This window comes from Natrix helvetica (assembly GCF_964273705.1).
Source record: "Natrix helvetica genome assembly, chromosome: 11".
NCBI classification, from domain to species: Eukaryota; Metazoa; Chordata; class Lepidosauria; order Squamata; family Natricidae; genus Natrix; species Natrix helvetica.
Genome location: NC_138562.1, coordinates 1,142,218 through 1,161,411, shown reverse-complemented (window position 1 = coordinate 1,161,411; position 19,194 = coordinate 1,142,218). Strand labels below are relative to the sequence as shown.

Here is a 19,194-nt window from a genome sequence, read left to right as displayed (position 1 = left end):
GTTAATAAGGATACAGTGTTATGCAGAGGTGTACTTATAACAATTTTATAGACAAATGATACTATTTACAGTCGCGCGGGGGGCGCAAAATGTTTTCTTCTTCCTAGGGGGGGCATGACAGAAAATAATTGAGAAGCACTGCTTTAGGCCAAGGTGAGGATTTGGAATCTGTTGAGACAGGATGCTGTGCAAAGCTTTCCACAAAGTTTCATCCACCCTCAGAGTATTCTGCCATTACTATTAGCCCTATTAGTTAGAAGATGAATACAGAGCTACTGTTCATCTGTCATTGTGAAAGCCAAACTCTGGTACATTGTCTGTTTTTTGACCATTGTGGCTTTGGGGCTTCTCTAAAACTCAGGTTAGAATTGACAACAGGAGATGGCAGTTTGCAACAATGCAGAAGCTTTGAAATTTCAATTCCCATGTTCCTTTGCCGCTGGTCCTGCTGACTGAGAGTGATGGAGGCCAGGAACCAAAACGCAGGGAGGAAGGCCGCAAGCTGTTTTCCACACATCAATATTCCTTGACCCAATTAAGACTCTTCATTTCTGCTTTGTCTCACCTAACTCCCTGGCTTTCCATTCGCATGCAATTCAACAACATGTGTAAACCTCAACATTTTGGATATTTGAGCTGCTTAAAGGGTAGGAGAAGGAGAAAGAGAGAGGGAGAGGGAGATCTTTATAGAAGTGTCTCTCACAGACAAGTATCTAAGAACAGACAGTCCTCAAATCACAACCATAATTGAGCCCAATATTTTGGTTGCTCAGTGAGTTTTGCCCATTTGATGATCTTTCTGGCCATAGATGTTAAACAAATGATTGCAATTGTTAAGTTAGTAACATGGTTGTTAATGAATCGGACTTCCCCATTGATTTTGCTTGTTAGAAAGTTGCAAAAGGGGATCATGTAACCCTGGGATACTGTAACTGTCATAAGTATGAACCAGTTGCCAAGCATCCGAATCTTGGTCACATGGCCATGAGGATGGATGCTGCAATAGTCGTAACTGTGGAAAAACGGTCATAAGTCACTTTTTAAAGTGACATAACTTTGAATGGTCGTTAAATGAACTGTTGTAAGTCAAGGACGACCTGTATCCTAGAACATATCTTACTCTCAAGCAAGAGAAGCAGCATGCCTGCCTGTAGCCATCAGCTAATCTACATCTCTAATTTAACATATCTAAAATCGTCTGATTTTGCTGAAATACATCCCACATAATCCTCCTTCCAAAGGGCTCCCTGAGGCATAAAAAATGATAGAATGCTACACACCCACACCCACACCCACACCCACACACTTAATTGCCCACCAACGTGATGCTGATGGTAGCACTGTTTCATCACCAAGCACATCCCTAAAACAATATTTTTGGGGCAACGTGTTCAGCACTAAATGTTATGGACAGCGATCACCTTCTGAGATGTCCTTCCTTCTTCCCACTCCTCCACAGCTCTGACCAAATCTCTACCCATCCAAGATCAAAAGAAGAAACATAATCAACTTTTTCCTAAAAAAGAGAGGTCACACTAATTTGCCTAATTTGCCATTTGTCCAGTGTTCACCATCACCTTCCCAACACAAAAGAAAGAAGAAAAGTTGGAAATTGAGGTAACACTTCAAAATTTATGAAACATTTATGAAAATTAAAATTAAAAATGTTTATTTAACCCCCCCCTTTCCATTTGTGCCCCCCACTACTAAACACAGTTTAATAATTTGTACTTTAAACTTTGGTGATTGCTGCTACCTTGTATTTAAATCCTAAAAAGAACCATTTTCCAGATTCTTAAATCTGCCCTGCTGTGTGTTACGTTGTCCCTAGGGAAGCCATTCCTGGTTGCATCTGGTTAGACTTATCTTTATGGCAACCCTGATCATTTATGGCAGCAAAGGGATCATTTGGGAATGTTTGCTCTGCAGCAACACAGGGAGATATTTTTGAAATATTTCAAAAGGAAAAGGCAACAGTACCCTAAATTGGAGGAAAGGCATCCCACCCAAAGCAATGCCTTCACTGCAACCCACATGGTCTTCCTGTGCATCCCTGCTCCTCTAAACTCTTTGACATGTGGGACATACGACTCCCTTTTGGACCACTTTTTACAGAAAAAATAGTGGGCATCTTTTATCTGGTGTCATGCAATTCATTTTTTGCTTTTCTGGTAAGATGCAAGTAGAGACTTCTGTTCTGAATGAAATCAGGGTCAATTAAAGTCAGCCCTTCTGGTACCAGGTTACTTTTGCAATTGGTCAAGATTTGCATCTTACTCCCTCCCCCCTCTTTTTATTTTAAAAAGGATGAAAAAGGAAATTTCTTTAAAAAAAATCAAAACCCTATTTTTGCTACTCATCTGTGAAGGTGGAAACTTGCAACAGCAGCTTGTTGCATTTTCAGCCTGTTGAGGCGAGTAGCATGGGAGGATGTTGGTAGATTGGGGATTCAAGTCACGCTGTCAAGGCAACAGAAGCAAACAAGATACACACACTTACACAAAGACACACACCACTTTGCTAATGCCCAATCCTTCAAATGTGGCTCAAGCTGTTCACCACGTTCCCTTTCCTGTAGCATCTCTCAGGCCAAGAGACGCCCAGTGCAAGCCCTTGTAGCCTTCACTTGGAAGACACTTTTGGGAAGTACTATTGGAAGGAACAGCTCCTCTTCAGCAAACTGGATATTCAATATATAGACATATATAGTTACATTTGTACACAAAAGTACATATGCATACATTGCCAAGAGTTTAAGTACTGTTCTTTTACATCAGATCATTTTGATCGATCGATCGATAGAACAATATTTAAACTCTCCCTTATACATGCATTATATGGGTATACACAAAACACAGACACACACACACAAAATCCACCACTGATCCTGCCTAAAAGAGAATGCAAAGGAAGCCAGGCGCTTTCCTACAAGACACTGAACTCGACCACTGGATCCCCTCGTTTTTCAGAGTCCGCCTCCTAAACCCGACCAAAAGGTCACTAGAGGGGTTGCTTTCACACAACGGGATAACCGCAACCCCCTCTTAACCAGGGCAACGCAAGCTCGGCAGTGAGCGCCAAGGCAGTTCCCGCCCGCGTCGGACTTCGCGCCAAGGCAGCCGCGGGGCGGCCGAGCTCAGCCGGTCTGCATGCAGCACGTGCGCACGTTCCCCCGGAGATACGTGCGAAGGCACGCTCCCGTGTACTATGCAGACCCGCATGCACGCCCGGCGGAGTTTGGCGCGGGGGAGGGAGGCTCCAGATCCCCGTAGGCGGCTGAGGACGGGCGAGCCCTCCGGCCCCCGGCCCATCGCCACCCCCGGCCCACCCCCACCCGTCCGGCCCCAGCGGGGACCCGGCGGAGGCGAGCGAGGCCGAAGTTACCAACGTCAGAAGCTCACAGCGAGGCCATGTTGAGCCAAGCAAGGCCCCGCCGCGGCGGGCACCGGAGGCTCCTCGTCGGCGGGCGGCGGGCGGAGTCAAGCGAGGGGCCGGTGGCGGCTGATGCCGGGAGGGCTGCCGCTTCCAGCCCGCGGAGGAGCGGGGGCCCGAGAGGAGACCCGCGCCCTCCCTCCCTTCAGCGGGTGCCCAGGAAGAACATGAGGATCACGTTGACCAGCAGCAGCAGCACGATGACGGAGAAGACCACCACCGTCTGGACGTCCAGGGTCATGGTGCAGTGCAAGACGCTGTAGTGCTCCAGGTGCGGCGGGGCGGGCAGGCCGGGCGCTGTCAACCGCTGCTCGGCCAGACTGTCCATACAGCCACCATGCTCGACGGCAGACGGCTGCGAAGAAATGGCCCGCGGCTCTCGCCACCGCCGCCGCCACCGCCGCCGCCGCCGTGGGGGGACGCAGGCAGGCAGGCAGGGAGGGGGGGCCGCCGCCGCCGCCGAGGGAGGGAGGCAGGCAGGGAGGGGGCGGCGGGCGCGCGGCCGGGGCTCGGGAGGGAGCCGCGGGGGCCGGCGGGGACGCGCGCGCGCTCCCTGCCTCGCGTAGATCCGAAGCCGCCGCCGCCGCCGGGCCAAGTCCAGCCAAAGCGGGGAGCGCGCGCCGGGTAGGGAAGCGGCCGCCAGTCCCGCGCTCCCCGGAAGGGTCTTCGCCTCCGCGCTCTTGGTCGGGACGGATCCCTTTGGCGACCCCTCGGGAGGAAACGGTTGGCTCAAAGGCGACCCTGCGAGGTTTGGGGGGAGGAAAAGAGAAGCGCCCCCCCATCTAAACCCTGTCCTTCATCCACATTACTTGTCTATCATTTATCATATATCTACCTATCCATCTCTCTCTCTCACTCTCACTCTCTCTCTCTCTAGCTATCATTTGTCTATATCAGTCATCCTTCTCTCTCTCCCCTATCATCTCCCCTACCAAAAACTAGGCTCAGAACCAGAAGATGCTATTTTTCTATCCACAGGATATTTCTAGCAGGGGAAAAACTTCCAGTCCTATGACACCCACACCCACGCATGAACTGACAAAACTGCTTCAACTGGGAAGAGACCCATATGGAAAGCTGTGAAAGAGCTGGAGGGCGCTCATTAGTTTATTGTCTAGCACCGATGATGTTACCTAGTTGGGTAATGAAACGTCTGCAAGAAAACAAGCTCAGAGAGCACCCAGGAGCTCTCATTTCAACCCTGAGCTACAAATATTCACTTCTATTTGTCACTCATTTGTATGTTGGAATAGTGTGACATCTGTGATATGCCACAGCTGAAACAAAGGCTGCCCTCATCAGTGGCCGTGTCATCACTGGACATTGTCTTTAGAAGGAAACATGCTTTAAATAACCATAGTTAAAACACACGGAGGTCACTGGACTACCAAAATAAGAGGCACCCACAGACATTTCAAGTTACTTCTAGCACAGGGGTGTCAAACACAAAACCAGATCTGGCCCACAGGGCCACCCTGGAAACAGCGAAAGACTGACCCACAGGGCCTCTGCCAGTGAAACCGGGGCTCGCGAGGGCCCCAAGCGGCCCCCCCCAACCTCCACTTTTGCTGGCAGAAGGTTGCAGGAGGCCATCCAGACAGAAATCGGAGCTTGGGAGCCCGTTTTCACTGGCAGAAGCACTCAGGCCACCACAGGTGCCCCCGACACAAGTGAAGTTGAGCTGGCTACATTTCTCCTCCCAGATCAAACACAACCCTGATGCGGCCTTCAATGAAATTGAGTTTGATACCCCTGTTCTAGGAAACCCAAAAGCTCTAAAGTTTATTTATTTATTTATTTATTCTTCGCATTTCTAGACCGCCCCCTCTCCCAAAAAAGGACTCGGGGCGGTGTACAGTCCACACAACAAATAACAAATAATAAATACAAATATAAATATAGATATAAATATACATATGGAGGAGGTTAAAAAATTAAAAGAACTGTACAGAAGAACATAAATATGGTTCTGAAAGCCCTAAAATCAATTAGATTTAAAACCATACCCATGAAAATACCAGTTGAGAGTGTATTTCCAGGAGGTAACAGTTGTAATAATTAAAATTATGCCAGGCCAGCTAATCGAAACAGGTGAGTCTTCAATTTTTGTCGGAAGGAGCGGAGGTCCGTGGTGGTTCTAATGTCGGGGGGGAGGTCATTCCAGAGGGTTGGGCCCATCACAGAGAAGGCCCTACTCCTTGGCGCCGCCCGCTGGCATTGCCTAGTGGACGGCACCTGGAGAAGCCCCTCCCTGTGAGAGCGGATTGGCCGCAGGGATGTATGTGGGAGGATGCGATCCCGCAAGTAACTAGGTCCTGTGCCATGGAGCGCTTTAAAGATGGTAATCAGAACCTTGAAACGCACCCGAAAAACCACAGGCAGCCAGTGCAGCTCGCGCAGGAGTGGTGTTACGTGGGAGTATCTGGAACTCCCCATGACAACCCGCGCGGCCACGTTCTGGACTAGCTGCAGTCTCCGGGCGCGTCCCAAGGGAAGCCCCATGTAGAGAGCATTACAGTAGTCTAGGCGAGACGTCACCAGCGCATGAGTGACTGTGCGTAGGGCATCCCGGTCCAGTAGGGGGCGCAATTGGCGCACCAGGCGAACCTGGCGGAACGCCCCCCTTGCCACGGCTGCCACATGGTCATCCATTGACAGCCGGGCATCTAGGAGGACGCCCAAATTGCGCGCCCGTTCCACAGGGGGCAATTGCTCAACCCCTATGGCCAGCGATGGAATCAGCTGGCTGAACCGAGGTGCCGGTAGCCACAGCCACTCAGTCTTGGAGGGGTTGAGTTTGAGTCTGTTGTCCCCCATCCAGACCCCGACGGCTTCCAAACACCGGGACATCACTTCGACAGCCTCGTTGGGGTGGCTTGGGGTTGAAATGTACAGCTGGGTATCGTCAGCATACAGATGGTATTCAACCCCAAACCACAGATGATCTCGCCCAGCGGCTTCACATATGCATTGAACAGGAGGGGCGAGAAGACCGACCCCTGCGGCACTCCACAAGAGAGTGGTCTCAGGGTCGATCTCTGCCCCCCTGTCAACACATATTGCATCCGGCCGGAGAGGTAGGAGCCAAACCACCGCAAAACGGTGCCTCCGACTCCCATCCCCTCCAGCCGGCGCAGTAGGATACCATGGTCGATGGTATCAAAAGCCGCTGAGAGATCTAATAGGACCAGGATAGAGGAATAACCTCTATCTCTGGCCCTCCAGAGATCATCAACCAACGCGACCAAGGCTGTCTCTGTGCTGTGCCCGGGTCGGAAGCCGGACTGGTGTGGGTCTAGATAGTCGGATTCATCGAGGTGACGTGGAAATTGCTGCGCCACCACATTCTCAACAACCTTCGCCAGAAAGGGAAGGTTGGAGACTGGACGATAATTAGCTAGCTCCATTGGATCAAGTGAAGGCCTCTTGAGTAAGGGCCTCACCACCGCCTCTTTCAAGGCAGTTGGCAAGGATCCCTCCCCCAACGAGGCATTCACCAGGCCCAGAAGCCAGCCTCGTGTCACCTCCCAGGATGCCAGTACCAGCCAGGAGGGGCACGGGTCCAATGAACATGTGGTGGGTCGCAGCCGTCCACGCAGCCTGTCCAAATCCTCGGGGGCAACAGAGTCAAACTCCTCCCAGAGTGGACTCACAAGACTCGCTGTTGATGGCCCGTCCAGACCGCTGGAGGGGGCCCATCCGCTCCAAAGTTCCACATTCTTCAGAAAAATGGACCTTCACAACTTTCAAACCATCTTGCTTGTCCAATGTTTCTTTTTGTGTGTTCTAAAATTTAGTCCCCAGTGCTGTTTTGCCCTCATGCCAACAGCAACTAACTTCCATTCTCAATTTGTACTAAGTCATTAATTACAGTCTACATTCCATAATGTTGGGTTTGCCCAAAACATGAAGCACGAAACCACTAAACTCGCTTGGGAATATAAATCACATTATATGGAACCAGAGGGTTGGAACGGAGGCAAAAACCACGCAGGATGATGTGATTCTTCCATTAGGCAGACTCTTCCATTGCTTAATAGCTGCACAGTCAGGAAACTTCTGGTTATTCCATGCTTGGATCTTAGTTTCCACCCATGGTTCTCAATTTAGAAATTATGGGGGATAAATTTATAGGGTCTTCTTTGTGGCAAACCTTCAGATCTTGAAAGATTGGTATCATATCTCCTAGCACATCTTCCAATGTTGGCGGTTCTTAAGAAGAGATTGGACAACCATGTCTGAAATGGGAGAGGATACGAATGGCTAACCTTTTTGGTGCTGAGGGCGCACACAAAAACCCCAAATGCAAGCACCGCCTGCGCATGCACTCCACCCCTCCTGCCCATTGTTGGCTTCCGGGTTGGTGCAGGAGGCTTTCCAGGCCCACAACGGGGCGTGGGGAGTGCGTGAACCCCCAAAATGCGATGCGAATGCCCCCACATGTGTCCCACCCCCGTGCATGTGCATGCATGTCCCCTGCATGCCCCCTGTGCATGCATGGTAGAGACCCAAAGACCAGCTGGCCAGTGGGATGCATGCATGCGCAGTGGAGCTGGGCTGGGATAACGGCTGGTGTGCCCAGAGAGAGGGCTCCGCGTGCCACCTGTGCCATAGGTTCTCCATCACAGGCATGGGATGTCCTGCTTGAGTGGGGGTTGGGCTAGAAGACCCCCGAGATGCCCCTCTGCTGTGCTGTTACTTGAAGGGCTGCCACAGGGAAGAGGGAATCGGTTTGTTCTCCCTAGCACCCAAGGGACCCTGGGAGAGAAACCCTGGGTGGAAGCTTTTCAGGGGGAGATCCACCCTGGGAATGAGGAGGAATCACTTGCCAGTGAAAACAATCAATGGAACAGCCTGACTCGCAGACCTTTGGGTGCTCCGTTGCTGGAGGTTTTCACGAGAGGCTGGACAGGCATTTGTCTGAAATAATGTAAGTACTCCTACACGAGGTAGTTGGGTGGACTAGAAGGCCTCCAGGGTCCCTTCCAGCCCTTTGATTCCATGATTCCAAATCCTGCTTCACTAAACATGATTCAGGTCAGACTGCCGCTCGTAGATTCATGCGGAGTGTTTCCATTCTCCCCCACTCACAGGTGCTACGGCTGCTCCCTCTGCAGATCTGAGCACAATAGCCAGTCTATTTGGCATGATATTCTTTCCCTAACTAAGACAGAAGGCTTTCAAGGCACTCAGCCGCTCTCTCTGGCTATGAATTGTGACCTCTTTCCAACTGGAAGCTACTCCGAGTGGCGCATTTAAATGAATGAGTACTCAATGCATTTTCCTGAAAGTGTGCATGACTTTAAATATATTCCAGCTTCTGGGACTTGATAAGCTAATTCAAATGCCTAATCTCATCCCTACTTCACCACTTAAACGTACCTACTTAATTCTATTCTACTTGCCATACATGAAATAGGCCGGGGCTCAGTGCCAGTGCATTCCCTGCACCGCCCAGGTACAATTCCCAGCCTATCTTAATAGATGACATTCAGATCCTCCCTTTGGCCACCCACCCATTAAGTGAGGGCAAAACCACCACATCCTATGAGCAGATCACAGAGCTTTTAAAACAAAAGTTGAAAAAAATCCTTTTTATGTGAAATGTTACAAACACAAATAGCAGGATAATTTTTATGCCCAGCACTGTTTTAAGCTAACCTGGACCAGAAAGATCTTCATTCAAGAGACCTCTGTTCACATTTGGTTTCAACGGATGACTCTGAATTTGCTCTAGACACGTTGTCCATTATAACACATGATTGTGTGTAGCTTTCTCCAACCTTGCAGCCTTTGCTCATAGAAAAACTACTATAATTATGTCCATTGCTCTTTTTTGCACATTTTCCCGACTATGAGATACCCTTTGGAGCTGTAATGGCCAAAATGCAGCATTTCAACTGTAGCCTCACCATAATTTCATGCAGTGGCATTATTGATTCCATTCAGTTGAATCACCACCTTTGTTTCACAACGGAGATGAGTTAATCAGCCAAGACCATCAATAAAAGGGCAACATGGCCTTCTGAGGTTAGAGATACACAACCTCCCATGAGGTAACCTTTATCCATTGTGCATTAATTGTAACGTGTGCATTTGTGACACATCCACAAAAGCAACTCAATTTGTAACTCTTGGTAAGTTCAACCTAATCAGACAACATATACAGGCAATCCTTGACTTACGACCACAATTGAGCCCAAAATTTCTGTTGCTAAATAAGACATTTGTTAAGTGAATTATGCCCTATGTTACAACTTTCTTGCCCCAAGTTAAGTAAATCACTGCAGTTGTTAAGTTAGTAACACCGTTGTTAAGTGAATCTGGCTTCCCCCTTGACTTTGCTTGTCAGAAGGTCGTAAAAGAGGATCACATGATCTTGGGACACTGCAAAAGTCTTAAATATGAGTCAGTTGCCAAGTGTCTGAACTTTGATCATGTGACCATGAAAATGCTGCAACAGTCATAAGTGTGAAAAACTGTCGTAAGTCACTTTTCAGTGCCGTTGTAATTTTGAACTGGCACTAAATAAATTGTTGTAAGTCGAGAACTACCTGTACATCAGGGATGGGTTTCAAAATTTGTTACTATTGGTTCAGTGGGCGTGGCTAGGGGGCATGTGACTGAGTGGGCATGGCCAACTTGACATCACTCACATACATGCCCACTCAGTCACATGCCCCCCTAGCCACGCCCATCAACCGGCAAAAATTTATGCTGTGTGGCTGGCAAAGAAGTCTCGCTTTCCCCGCCACCGCGGCTGCTTCTACCTCAGCCCCGAACAGTCTGTGCCCTCCCCCTACGGACTGATGCCACAGGAGGGCAACGAAGAAGACAGTCTTGGGAGAGACCTTCCCTCCCCCTCCAGAGCAACAGCTCTGCCTCCCTCCCTCCCTCCTCAAGGAAGGCCGCTCCTCCTATCAGGTCCAGAGCCTGAGCTGCCTCTCCCCAACCGAAAGAAGCAGTTAAGGGCAGAGACCACGGGGAGAGGCAGCTCGGCTCAGCCAGTCTCCCCCCCCCTCCGCCTTCTCTCTTTCTCCTTCCTTGGGTGGATCTGATGGGAGGGTGGGAGGAGCGGTCTCTGCCTTAACTGGTCCTTCTGGCTCAGGGAATGAAGGTTATGGGACTCCTTAGATTCTAAGGAATTAACTCTCCTTATTCATTACTTCAGATAATTGGCCTACAACAGCCATAATCTCCAAGCCGCAAGATCAATAATAGAATTTGTGCTCCTGCTCACATGTAGGTTAGAAGAAACTGAGTAATACTAGGAATAGAGGAATCCTTCAGGAAGATTTGAAAGGGGAGAATGAAAGTATCAGGTATCTGATCTGGGAACAATTTCCATATGTCAATACCAGCCATTTACTCTACTGCATTGCTGGTTGGATCATTATCTTTCCAGTCATTACTGGCCATTCCATTATGTTATGATATTGAAGCAGAGTCTAGAAATCAAGTGCAAATAGCAGATGCAAAATACTCCTGGGAGAAACTACTATGAATAACCAAAGTTTATACTTCAGTGAAAAGAGGTGGAATCCAGGATCCTTTGAGAATTGCATAGAGGCAAGAAAGGTGCATCAGATTTTAACAGAACATCATTCACCCCATAGCATTTAGGCATTATTTTCTGGTCTTTGCAATTCATTCCTCCTGAATTCCTGATAGTAGCAGGAGAATCTTGGATCGTTGTCCAAGGAAACCTGAGCCAAAATCAATTTGGTGGTACTGGCATCCTGGGAGGTGACACGAGGCTGGCTTCTGGGCCTGGTGAACGGCTCGTTGGGTGAGGGATCCTTACCTACCGTCTTGAAAGAGGCGGTGGTGAGGCCCTTACTCAAGAGGCCTTCACTCGACCAAATGGAGCTAGCTAATTATCGTCCAGTCTCCAACCTCCCTTTTTTGGCGAAGGTTGTTGAGAATGTGGTGGCGCAGCAGTTTCCGCGTCACCTCGATGAATCCGATTATCTAGACCCACGCCAGTCCGGCTTCCGACCCGGGCACAGCACTGAGACAGCCTTGGTCGCGTTGGTTGATGATCTCTGGAGGGCCAGAGATAGAGGTTGTTCCTTTATCCTGGTCCTATTAGATCTCTCAGCGGCTTTTGATACCATCGACCATGGTATCCTTCTGCGCCGGCTGGAGGGGATGGGAGTCGGAGGCACCGTGTTACGGTGGTTCGACTCTTACCTCTCCAGCCGGATGCAATATGTGTTGACAGGGGGGCAGAGATCGACCCCGAGGCCACTCTCTTGTGGGGTGCCGCAGGGGTCGGTTCTCTCGCCCCTTCTGTTCAAGGCATACGTGAAGCCGCTGGGCGAGATCATCCGTGGTTTTGGGGTTGAATACCAGGTTTGCCTGGTGCGCCAATTGCGCCCCCTACTGGACCGGGATGCCCTACGCACAGTCACTCATGCGCTGGTGACGTCTCGCCTAGATTACTGTAATGCTCTCTACATGGGGCTTCCCTTGGGACGCGCCCGGAGACTGCAGCTAGTCCAGAACACGGCCGCGCGGGTTATCATGGGGAGGTCTAGATACTCCCACGTAACACCGCTCCTGCGCGAGCTGCACTGGCTACCTGTGGTTTTTCAGGTGCGTTTCAAGGTCCTGATTACTATCTTTAAAGCGCTCCATGGCTCAGGACCTAGTTACTTGCGGGATCGCATCCTCCCACATACATCCCTGCGGCCAATCCGCTCTCACAGAGAGGGCCTTCTCCAAGTGCCGTCCACTAGGCAATGCCAGCGGGCGGCGCCGAGGAGTAGAGCCTTCTCTGTGATGGGCCCAACCCTCTGGAATGACCTCCCCCCGACATTAGAACCACCTCAGACTTCCGCTCCTTCCGTCAAAAATTGAAGACTCACCTGTTCCGACTAGCTGGCCTGGCATGATTATAAATGTTACATCTATGAACTCCTGGTAGTATATTCTCATCTGGTTATTTTAAGGGTAATGTTTTAGTTTTAATTGTTTTTAGGGCTTTTAGCCTCATATTTATTCTTTTGTACAGGACTCTTAATTTTAACCTCCTCCACATACATACATATATTTATGGCTCTATTTATATTTGTATTTTATCTGTGATTTATTGTGGACTGTACACCGCCCCGAGTCCCTTTTTGGGAGAGGGGGCGGTTTAGAAATGTGAATAAATAAATAATAATAATAATAATAATTACTCTTTCAAATGTCACCAAATTCTTGAGTAGTTTGGAAAAATACATTTCATTTCATTCCAATCCTAATTTTTATTCTCAGCCTTTTTAGACCATCAACACACACTTGGCATGAGTAAGAACCTTGTTAGAAAAGAGAGGGTAATGCCAGCCTTCTTATAAAAGATTGCAATAAAAGTTCTATAGCTATGATTTACATTGTTGATGGGACTTCCTACACAATGGATAATCATGGCATAAAAAGAATATATTATCATATAGAAGAAAGTGATTTAATCTTTGATTTTGTTTCTATGGCTGCTAATCACCTGGAGTGTGTAGATTCTGAAGGCATATACTTTACAGGTGGTCCTCAACTTAACAACCGCTTGTTTAGTGACCATTCAAAGTTACAACAGCACTGAAAAAAAGTGACATGACCAGTTTTCACGCTTATTACCGTTGCAGCATCCCCGTGGTCACGTGATCAAATTTTCGATGCTTGGCAACTGGCTCGCATTTATGACAGTTGCAGTGTTTAACTTTTGTGACCTTGTGACAGCAAAATCAATGGTGAAGTCAGATTCACTGAACAACTGTGTTACCAATGTAACAACTGCAAAGGTTCACTTAATAGCTGTGGCAAGAAAGGTCATAAAATGGGGCAAAACTCACTTAACAATTATCTTGCTTAGTGACAGAAAAATTTGGGCTCAGTTTTGGCCGTAAGTCAAGAATCATTGTATATGTGAAGAATAACTAAATCAGCAAGTGCCATGACTTCATTGATCCCCAAATAGATCATCTTCACTGTAGCTATTTGGAGATCAGGGAAGGGATGGTTCTGGGTGAGAAAGGAAGCCCTCTCCTCTGGAGAGATTTAAAAGGATCAATAGGAAACCTTTGTGTTTCCAGTTACAGGAAGTCCTTCTGTTCCAATCGCAACTGGGGCTAAAATTTCCATTGCTAAGCAAGGTAGTTTTTAAGTGAGCCACACCTGATTTTATTACCTTGTTTGCCATGGTTGAAGAAACGGAGGCTGAGGGGCTTTTTATCTAAATGTTTTTTATTGTTATTAAGGGGTTCCAGGGAGGGGGGGGTTAACCAGGCCAGGAGAGGAGCCAGTGCCAGACGAACAGGTGAGTCCGGGAAGGAAGTGAGCGGGGTGGGGGGGGAGAAGGAACAAGTTATTCCAACAGAGGGTTGTTTGATTACAACGGTCGCGGGGAGGGGGGGATGCGAGGACAAGAGAAGATCACAAGGTCGGTTGGGAGACCGTGGCTGCTGGCTACGCCCGGTCGTTTGTACCAACCCCCGCAACCTAGGTGGCCAGGAACTACAGAGCCGGGGCCTGCGGCTGATGCTTTGCAATGCAAGGTCCGTGACCAACAAGGCCCCCCTCATTAATGAGTTGATCTCTGAGGGGGAGCTGGACCTTGCAGGGATAACGGAGACCTGGCTGGGCCACGAGGGTGGTTTACCCCTCGTGGAAATGTGCCCACCAGGTTTCCGTGCATTCCATCAGCCTCGGGCCCTGGGTAAGGGTGGTGGGGTGGCGGTAGTTATACGGGAAGGTCTAGAGCCGAGGGAGTTCACTGTTCCTCAGATACCCGGGTGTGAGTCCTTTGGTGTGAAATGGGGCCCAGGGAGGCAGTGGGGTTTGCTGATTGTATACTTGGCTCCTCGCTATACATCAGCGGCCCTGCCCGAGCTCCTCGAGCTGATCTCGGAGACGGCGGTTGAGATCCCCAAGCTTGTGGTTATGGGGGATTTCAACCTGCCGTCAACGGGAGCAGCATCTGAGATGGCTCGGGAGTTCATGGCTTCCATGACAGCCATGGACCTGACCCAATTAATTCAGGGCCCCACACACGAAGGTGGCCACACACTGGACCTTGTTTTTGTATCTGAGCAGTGGACGAGTGATCTGGGTATAGGGGACTTAGCTGTTACACCCCTGTCATGGTCAGATCACTCATGTCTCCGGCTGGACTTCCCTGGCGCTACCCCCCACCGCGAGGAGGCGGGACCAGACGGTCCAAGCTGGTACCGCCCCAAGCACCTGATGGAGCCGGATAGGTTCCAGACGGAGCTTGGGCCATTACCTGTAGCCCTGACCCGCGCTCGGTCGGAGGACCTAGCGGCCGCCTGGAATAGGGCGGCGGCTGGGGCCTTAGACTGGGGTTGCGCCTTTGCGACCTCTCCTGCGGCAGTGACCCACCCGAGCTCCTTGGTATACCGAGGAGCTGAGGGTGATGAAGCGCCATAGGAGACGTCTAGAGAGCAGGTGGAGGTCCTCACGCTCCGAATCTAATCGAACACAGGTAAGAGCCTATTTACGGACCTACCTTGTGGCATTGAGAGCGGCCAAACGTAAATATTGTGCCGCTCTTATTGCGTCCGCTGATAACCGCCCTGCCGCCCTGTTTAGGGTGACCCACTCCCTCTTATCACAGAGGATGCAGGGGGCGCCCTTGCAGGGCAGAGCAGAGGAGTTTGGGGAATATCTGCAGGACAAAGTCGCTCAGATCCGGAGTGGATGGGCCCCCTTCAGTGGACCGGACGGGCCGCCAACAGCGAGTCTTGTGAGACCATCCTGGGAGGAGTTTGATTCTGTTGCCCACGAGGATTTGGACAGGTTGCGTGGACGGCTGCGACCCACCACATGTTTAATGGACCCGTGTCCCTCCTGGTTGGTACTGGCATCTTGGGAGGTGACCCGAGGCTGGCTTCTGGGCCTGGTGAATGCCTCATTGGCTGAGGGATCCTTACCAACCGCCTTGAAGGAGGCGGTGGTGAGGCCCTTACTTAAGAGGCCTTCACTCGACCCAACGGAGCTAGCTAATTATCGTCCAGTCTCCAACCTTCCCTTTCTAGTGAAGGTTGTCGAGAATGTGGTGGCGCAGCAGTTTCCACGACACCTTGACGAATCCGATTATCTAGACTCACGCCAGTCCGGCTTCCGACCCGGGCACAGCACGGAGACAGCCTTGGTCGCGTTGGTCGATGATCTCTGGAGGGCCAGAGATAGAGGCTGTTCCTCTATCCTGGTCCTATTAGACCTCTCGGCGGCTTTTGATACCATCGACCATGGTATCCTATTGCGCCGGTTGGAGGGGATAGGAGTCGGAGGTACCGTTCTGCGGTGGTTCGGCTCCTACCTCTCCGACTGGAAGCAATGTGTGTTGACAGGGGGGCAGAGGTCGACCCTGAGGCCACTCACTTGTGGGATGCCACAGGGGTCGGTCCTCTCGCCTCTCCTGTTCAACACATATGTGAAGCCGCTGGGTGAGATCATCCGTGGTTTTGGGGTTGAGTACCACCTGTATGCTGATGATACTCAGCTGTACATTTCAACCCCAAACCACCCCAACGAGGCTGTCGAAGTGATGTCCCGGTGTTTGGAAGCCGTCGGGGTCTGGATGGGGGACAACAGACTCAAACTCAACCCCTCCAAGACTGAGTGGCTGTGGCTACCGGCACCTCGGTTCAGCCAGCTGATTCCATCGCTGGCCATAGGGGGCGAACAATTGCCCCCTGTGGAACGGGCGCGCAATTTGGGCGTCCTCCTTGATGCCCGGCTGTCAATGGATGACCATGTGGCAGCCGTGGCAAGGGGGGCGTTCCACCAGGTCCGCCTGGTGCGCCAACTGCGCCCCCTACTGGACCGGGATGCCCTACGCACGGTCACTCATGCGCTGGTGACGTCCCGCCTGGACTACTGCAACGGTCTCTACATGGGGCTGCCCTTGGGACGCGCCCGGAGACTGCAGTTAGTTCAGAACGCAGCCGCGCGGGCTGTGATGGGGAGTACTAGGTACTCCCACGTAACACCTCTCCTGCGCGAGCTGCACTGGCTACCTGTGGTTTTTTGGGTGCGTTTCAAGGTCCTGATTACCATCTTTAAAGCGCTCCATGGCACAGGACCTAGTTACTTGCGGGATCGCATCCTCCCACATACATCCCTGCGGCCAATTCGCTCACACAGGGAGGGGCTTCTCCTGGTGCCGTCCACTAGGCAATGCCAACGGGCGACACCAAGGAGTAGGCCCTTCTCTGTGATGGGCCCAACCGTCTGGAATGACCTCCCCCCCGACATCAGAACCACCACTGACCTCCGCTCCTTCCGGCAAAAATTGAAGACTCACCTGTTCCAATTAGCAGGCCTGGCATAATTCAACTGTCCCTCCTGGTAAACGTACTATTAACTGGTTATTTTAGGGGTATTGTTTTTAATTTAATTTGTGTGTGTCCTAGGGGTTTTAAAACTATATTTATATATACTGGCTCTGTACAGTTCTTTTTAATTCTATTTTTAACCTCCTCCATATCTAACTGTACATATTTAATTCTTCTATTTATTGTATTTTGATATATTCTTTACATGGACTGTACACCGCCCCGAGTCCCTTTCAGGAGAGGGGGCGGTCTAGAAGCACGGTAAAATAAATAAATAAATAAATAATGGTTGTTCAGCAAACAACTGCAGCTGTTAAATGTGCCACTTTGTCTTTAAGCAAATCCAAATTTCCCCCATTGACATGTTGGTAGCTGGCTGAGTTCACCAATGGAAAACTCTCTTTAAAGTGCCATGGTAAGTTTGAATAGTTTTAGTGAATGGTGACTAAATGAATGGTTGAAGTCAAGAACTACCTGCATCTAGGACTCCACATTCAAGTACAAACCTGAATCAGGAAAATTCAGAAGCATTCCTTGTTTTAAAATATAATTAATTGCCAGTGAACTATTTGGCTTATATGTTCAGCACCACCAATGTGTAACACAAATTGTTGACAATGAAGCTGAACTATTAAAATAAAATAAAAAATGAATAGATTTGAAATGGGGAAAAATATGAGAAAAGCAGTGGAACAAAGTATCTGTTGACAATTAACCAATTAGTCAATGCAATCCTAGGCTGCATTAATGGAGAGATAGATTCGGACTTCCGGTTCCGGCGGCTGACGGCGACGGGCAACTCGCTTGCTCGCTCCGGCTCCCCGGTGGGCTTCCCCACTCCTTGGGGGGCACAGGACGCCCCGAAGAGGCGTCCTGCCGGAGGGGCGGCATCGCGGGGGATCCCTGCATCGGCGGCAGCTGGCGGGAGGTCCCCTGTGCGCTCAAGGCACCGGGGAGCAGATCGGAGGGCGCGTAAGGTGTCTTCGCTGACAGGCTGCACGGAGAATGAACAAGCAGAAGGAAGCAGCGGCGGTGCGGTGAGGCGCATACCCCCCTTCACTCCCTTCGTTGAATTGAAGGACTTTTCAGCAGTTTAAAACTTTCCCTTTCGGCTAACTTGGGAGGCGCGGCTGGAGGGAGGGGGATTTCCCCCCCCCTCGGACAGGCAGCTTGGAACAATTTTGCTCTCAGCCCCAGGGGAAGGAGGAGGGGGGAGAGCCAACCAATGATGCCACACCCTTGCTTAAAGTGACTTTCATTGAACTTAACCCCATAATATACTGATGATCTGAGGACTTTGGGAACTTTGAAAACTTTGTTATGCCTCTAAACCCGAAACTGGCAGGGCAAGATGGCACACTTCCGTTGTCTTCATGAACTGTGAAACCTGACTCCACCTTTAAAAATTCAGGCTTCCGGTCTTTGTCTCCGTGCTACTCAGATGAATCTCTTGTGGATTGCTACTCTTTGAACTCTCTGGGGTGAAAAACTTTACTCTATTGCCAGGCTGATTAGAGAAATTCTCTCCTGCTTGGATCCTCTGCCTCCTGGACTCATCTGGATGCTCTGCCGCCCTAGCTGTCCATTCTCTACACTGACTGAGCTCTTTATTCTATAAACAATGTCTCCTAAAAGACCACCTCCTGGAAAGCCTGGCTTTGCTACCTCTGCCCCGACATCAGCAACTTCCAGTCCTGCTACACAATCAAAGATAACAGACCTGATGCAACCTAAAAGTACAGAGATGGATTTGCAACAAATGCTTCAGCAACTTTTACAGGGACAAGAGGAAATTAAGAAACAATTAAAGGAAATGAAAGAAGAAATTAAAGAGAACCAAGCCCAAATTCATAAGAACTCACAGAGACTGGACCTTGTGGAGGGTGGGGTGGCGGAGATGAGGGAGGGGGTGGAGGCGGTGCAGAAGGGAAACAAAGAACTTGATACCCAACAAATGAAAACAGAATTTGAGAGAATGTCCTTTTATCTTAGATTTCAAAATGTGATGGAAGCAGATGATGAAAACATAAGGGACATCATGATAAACATTTTGGCTGAATATACCCATAAAGAAAAACAACAGATGGAATGGGAGATAGATCTGGTTTATAGAGTGAATTCAGCTTATGCCAGAACACACAATGTACCCAGGGAGGTACATATTAAATTCCTTAGAAAAAGCACAAGAGACGAAATTCTGGGTGTACAAAGGGGGCAAGCCCTGACATACCATGATAGGGAAATAACTATCTTGAAGCAGATCCCCAAGAAAGTTAGGGAAAAAAGGAAAAATTATTCGCAATTAGCAAATAGATTATACCAGAAGGGGGTGTGGTTCAGATGGTTGATGCCTGAAGGTATGTTAATATTCTGGGAGGAGACAAGAATTAGAATTAATACACCCATAGAGGCACAGGCCTTT

General features: G+C 49.7%; 2 protein-coding genes across 4 annotated transcripts in view; both read right to left on the bottom strand.

Moving 5' to 3' along the window:
- Positions 1-19,194, bottom strand: part of ARHGEF9 (Cdc42 guanine nucleotide exchange factor 9) — a 292,276-nt gene that overhangs the window by 154,014 nt on the left and 119,068 nt on the right. Inside the window, exon 1 of one of the 3 annotated variants that reach the window (XM_081963942.1) lies at positions 3,385-3,499. The exons of the other annotated variants lie outside the window; for them this stretch is intronic. The gene's annotated coding sequence lies outside the window, so the exon portion shown is untranslated. Of the gene's footprint in view, positions 1-3,384; positions 3,500-19,194 lie in introns of those variants that run through there. 3 annotated transcript variants of the gene reach the window in all.
- Positions 3,578-3,760, bottom strand: LOC309397912 (uncharacterized protein; the record flags this gene model as incomplete). Its single annotated transcript, XM_081964347.1, has 1 exon — positions 3,578-3,760. The coding sequence occupies one exon, from the start codon at positions 3,758-3,760 to the stop codon at positions 3,578-3,580; it is 183 nt and encodes a 60-aa protein (XP_081820473.1).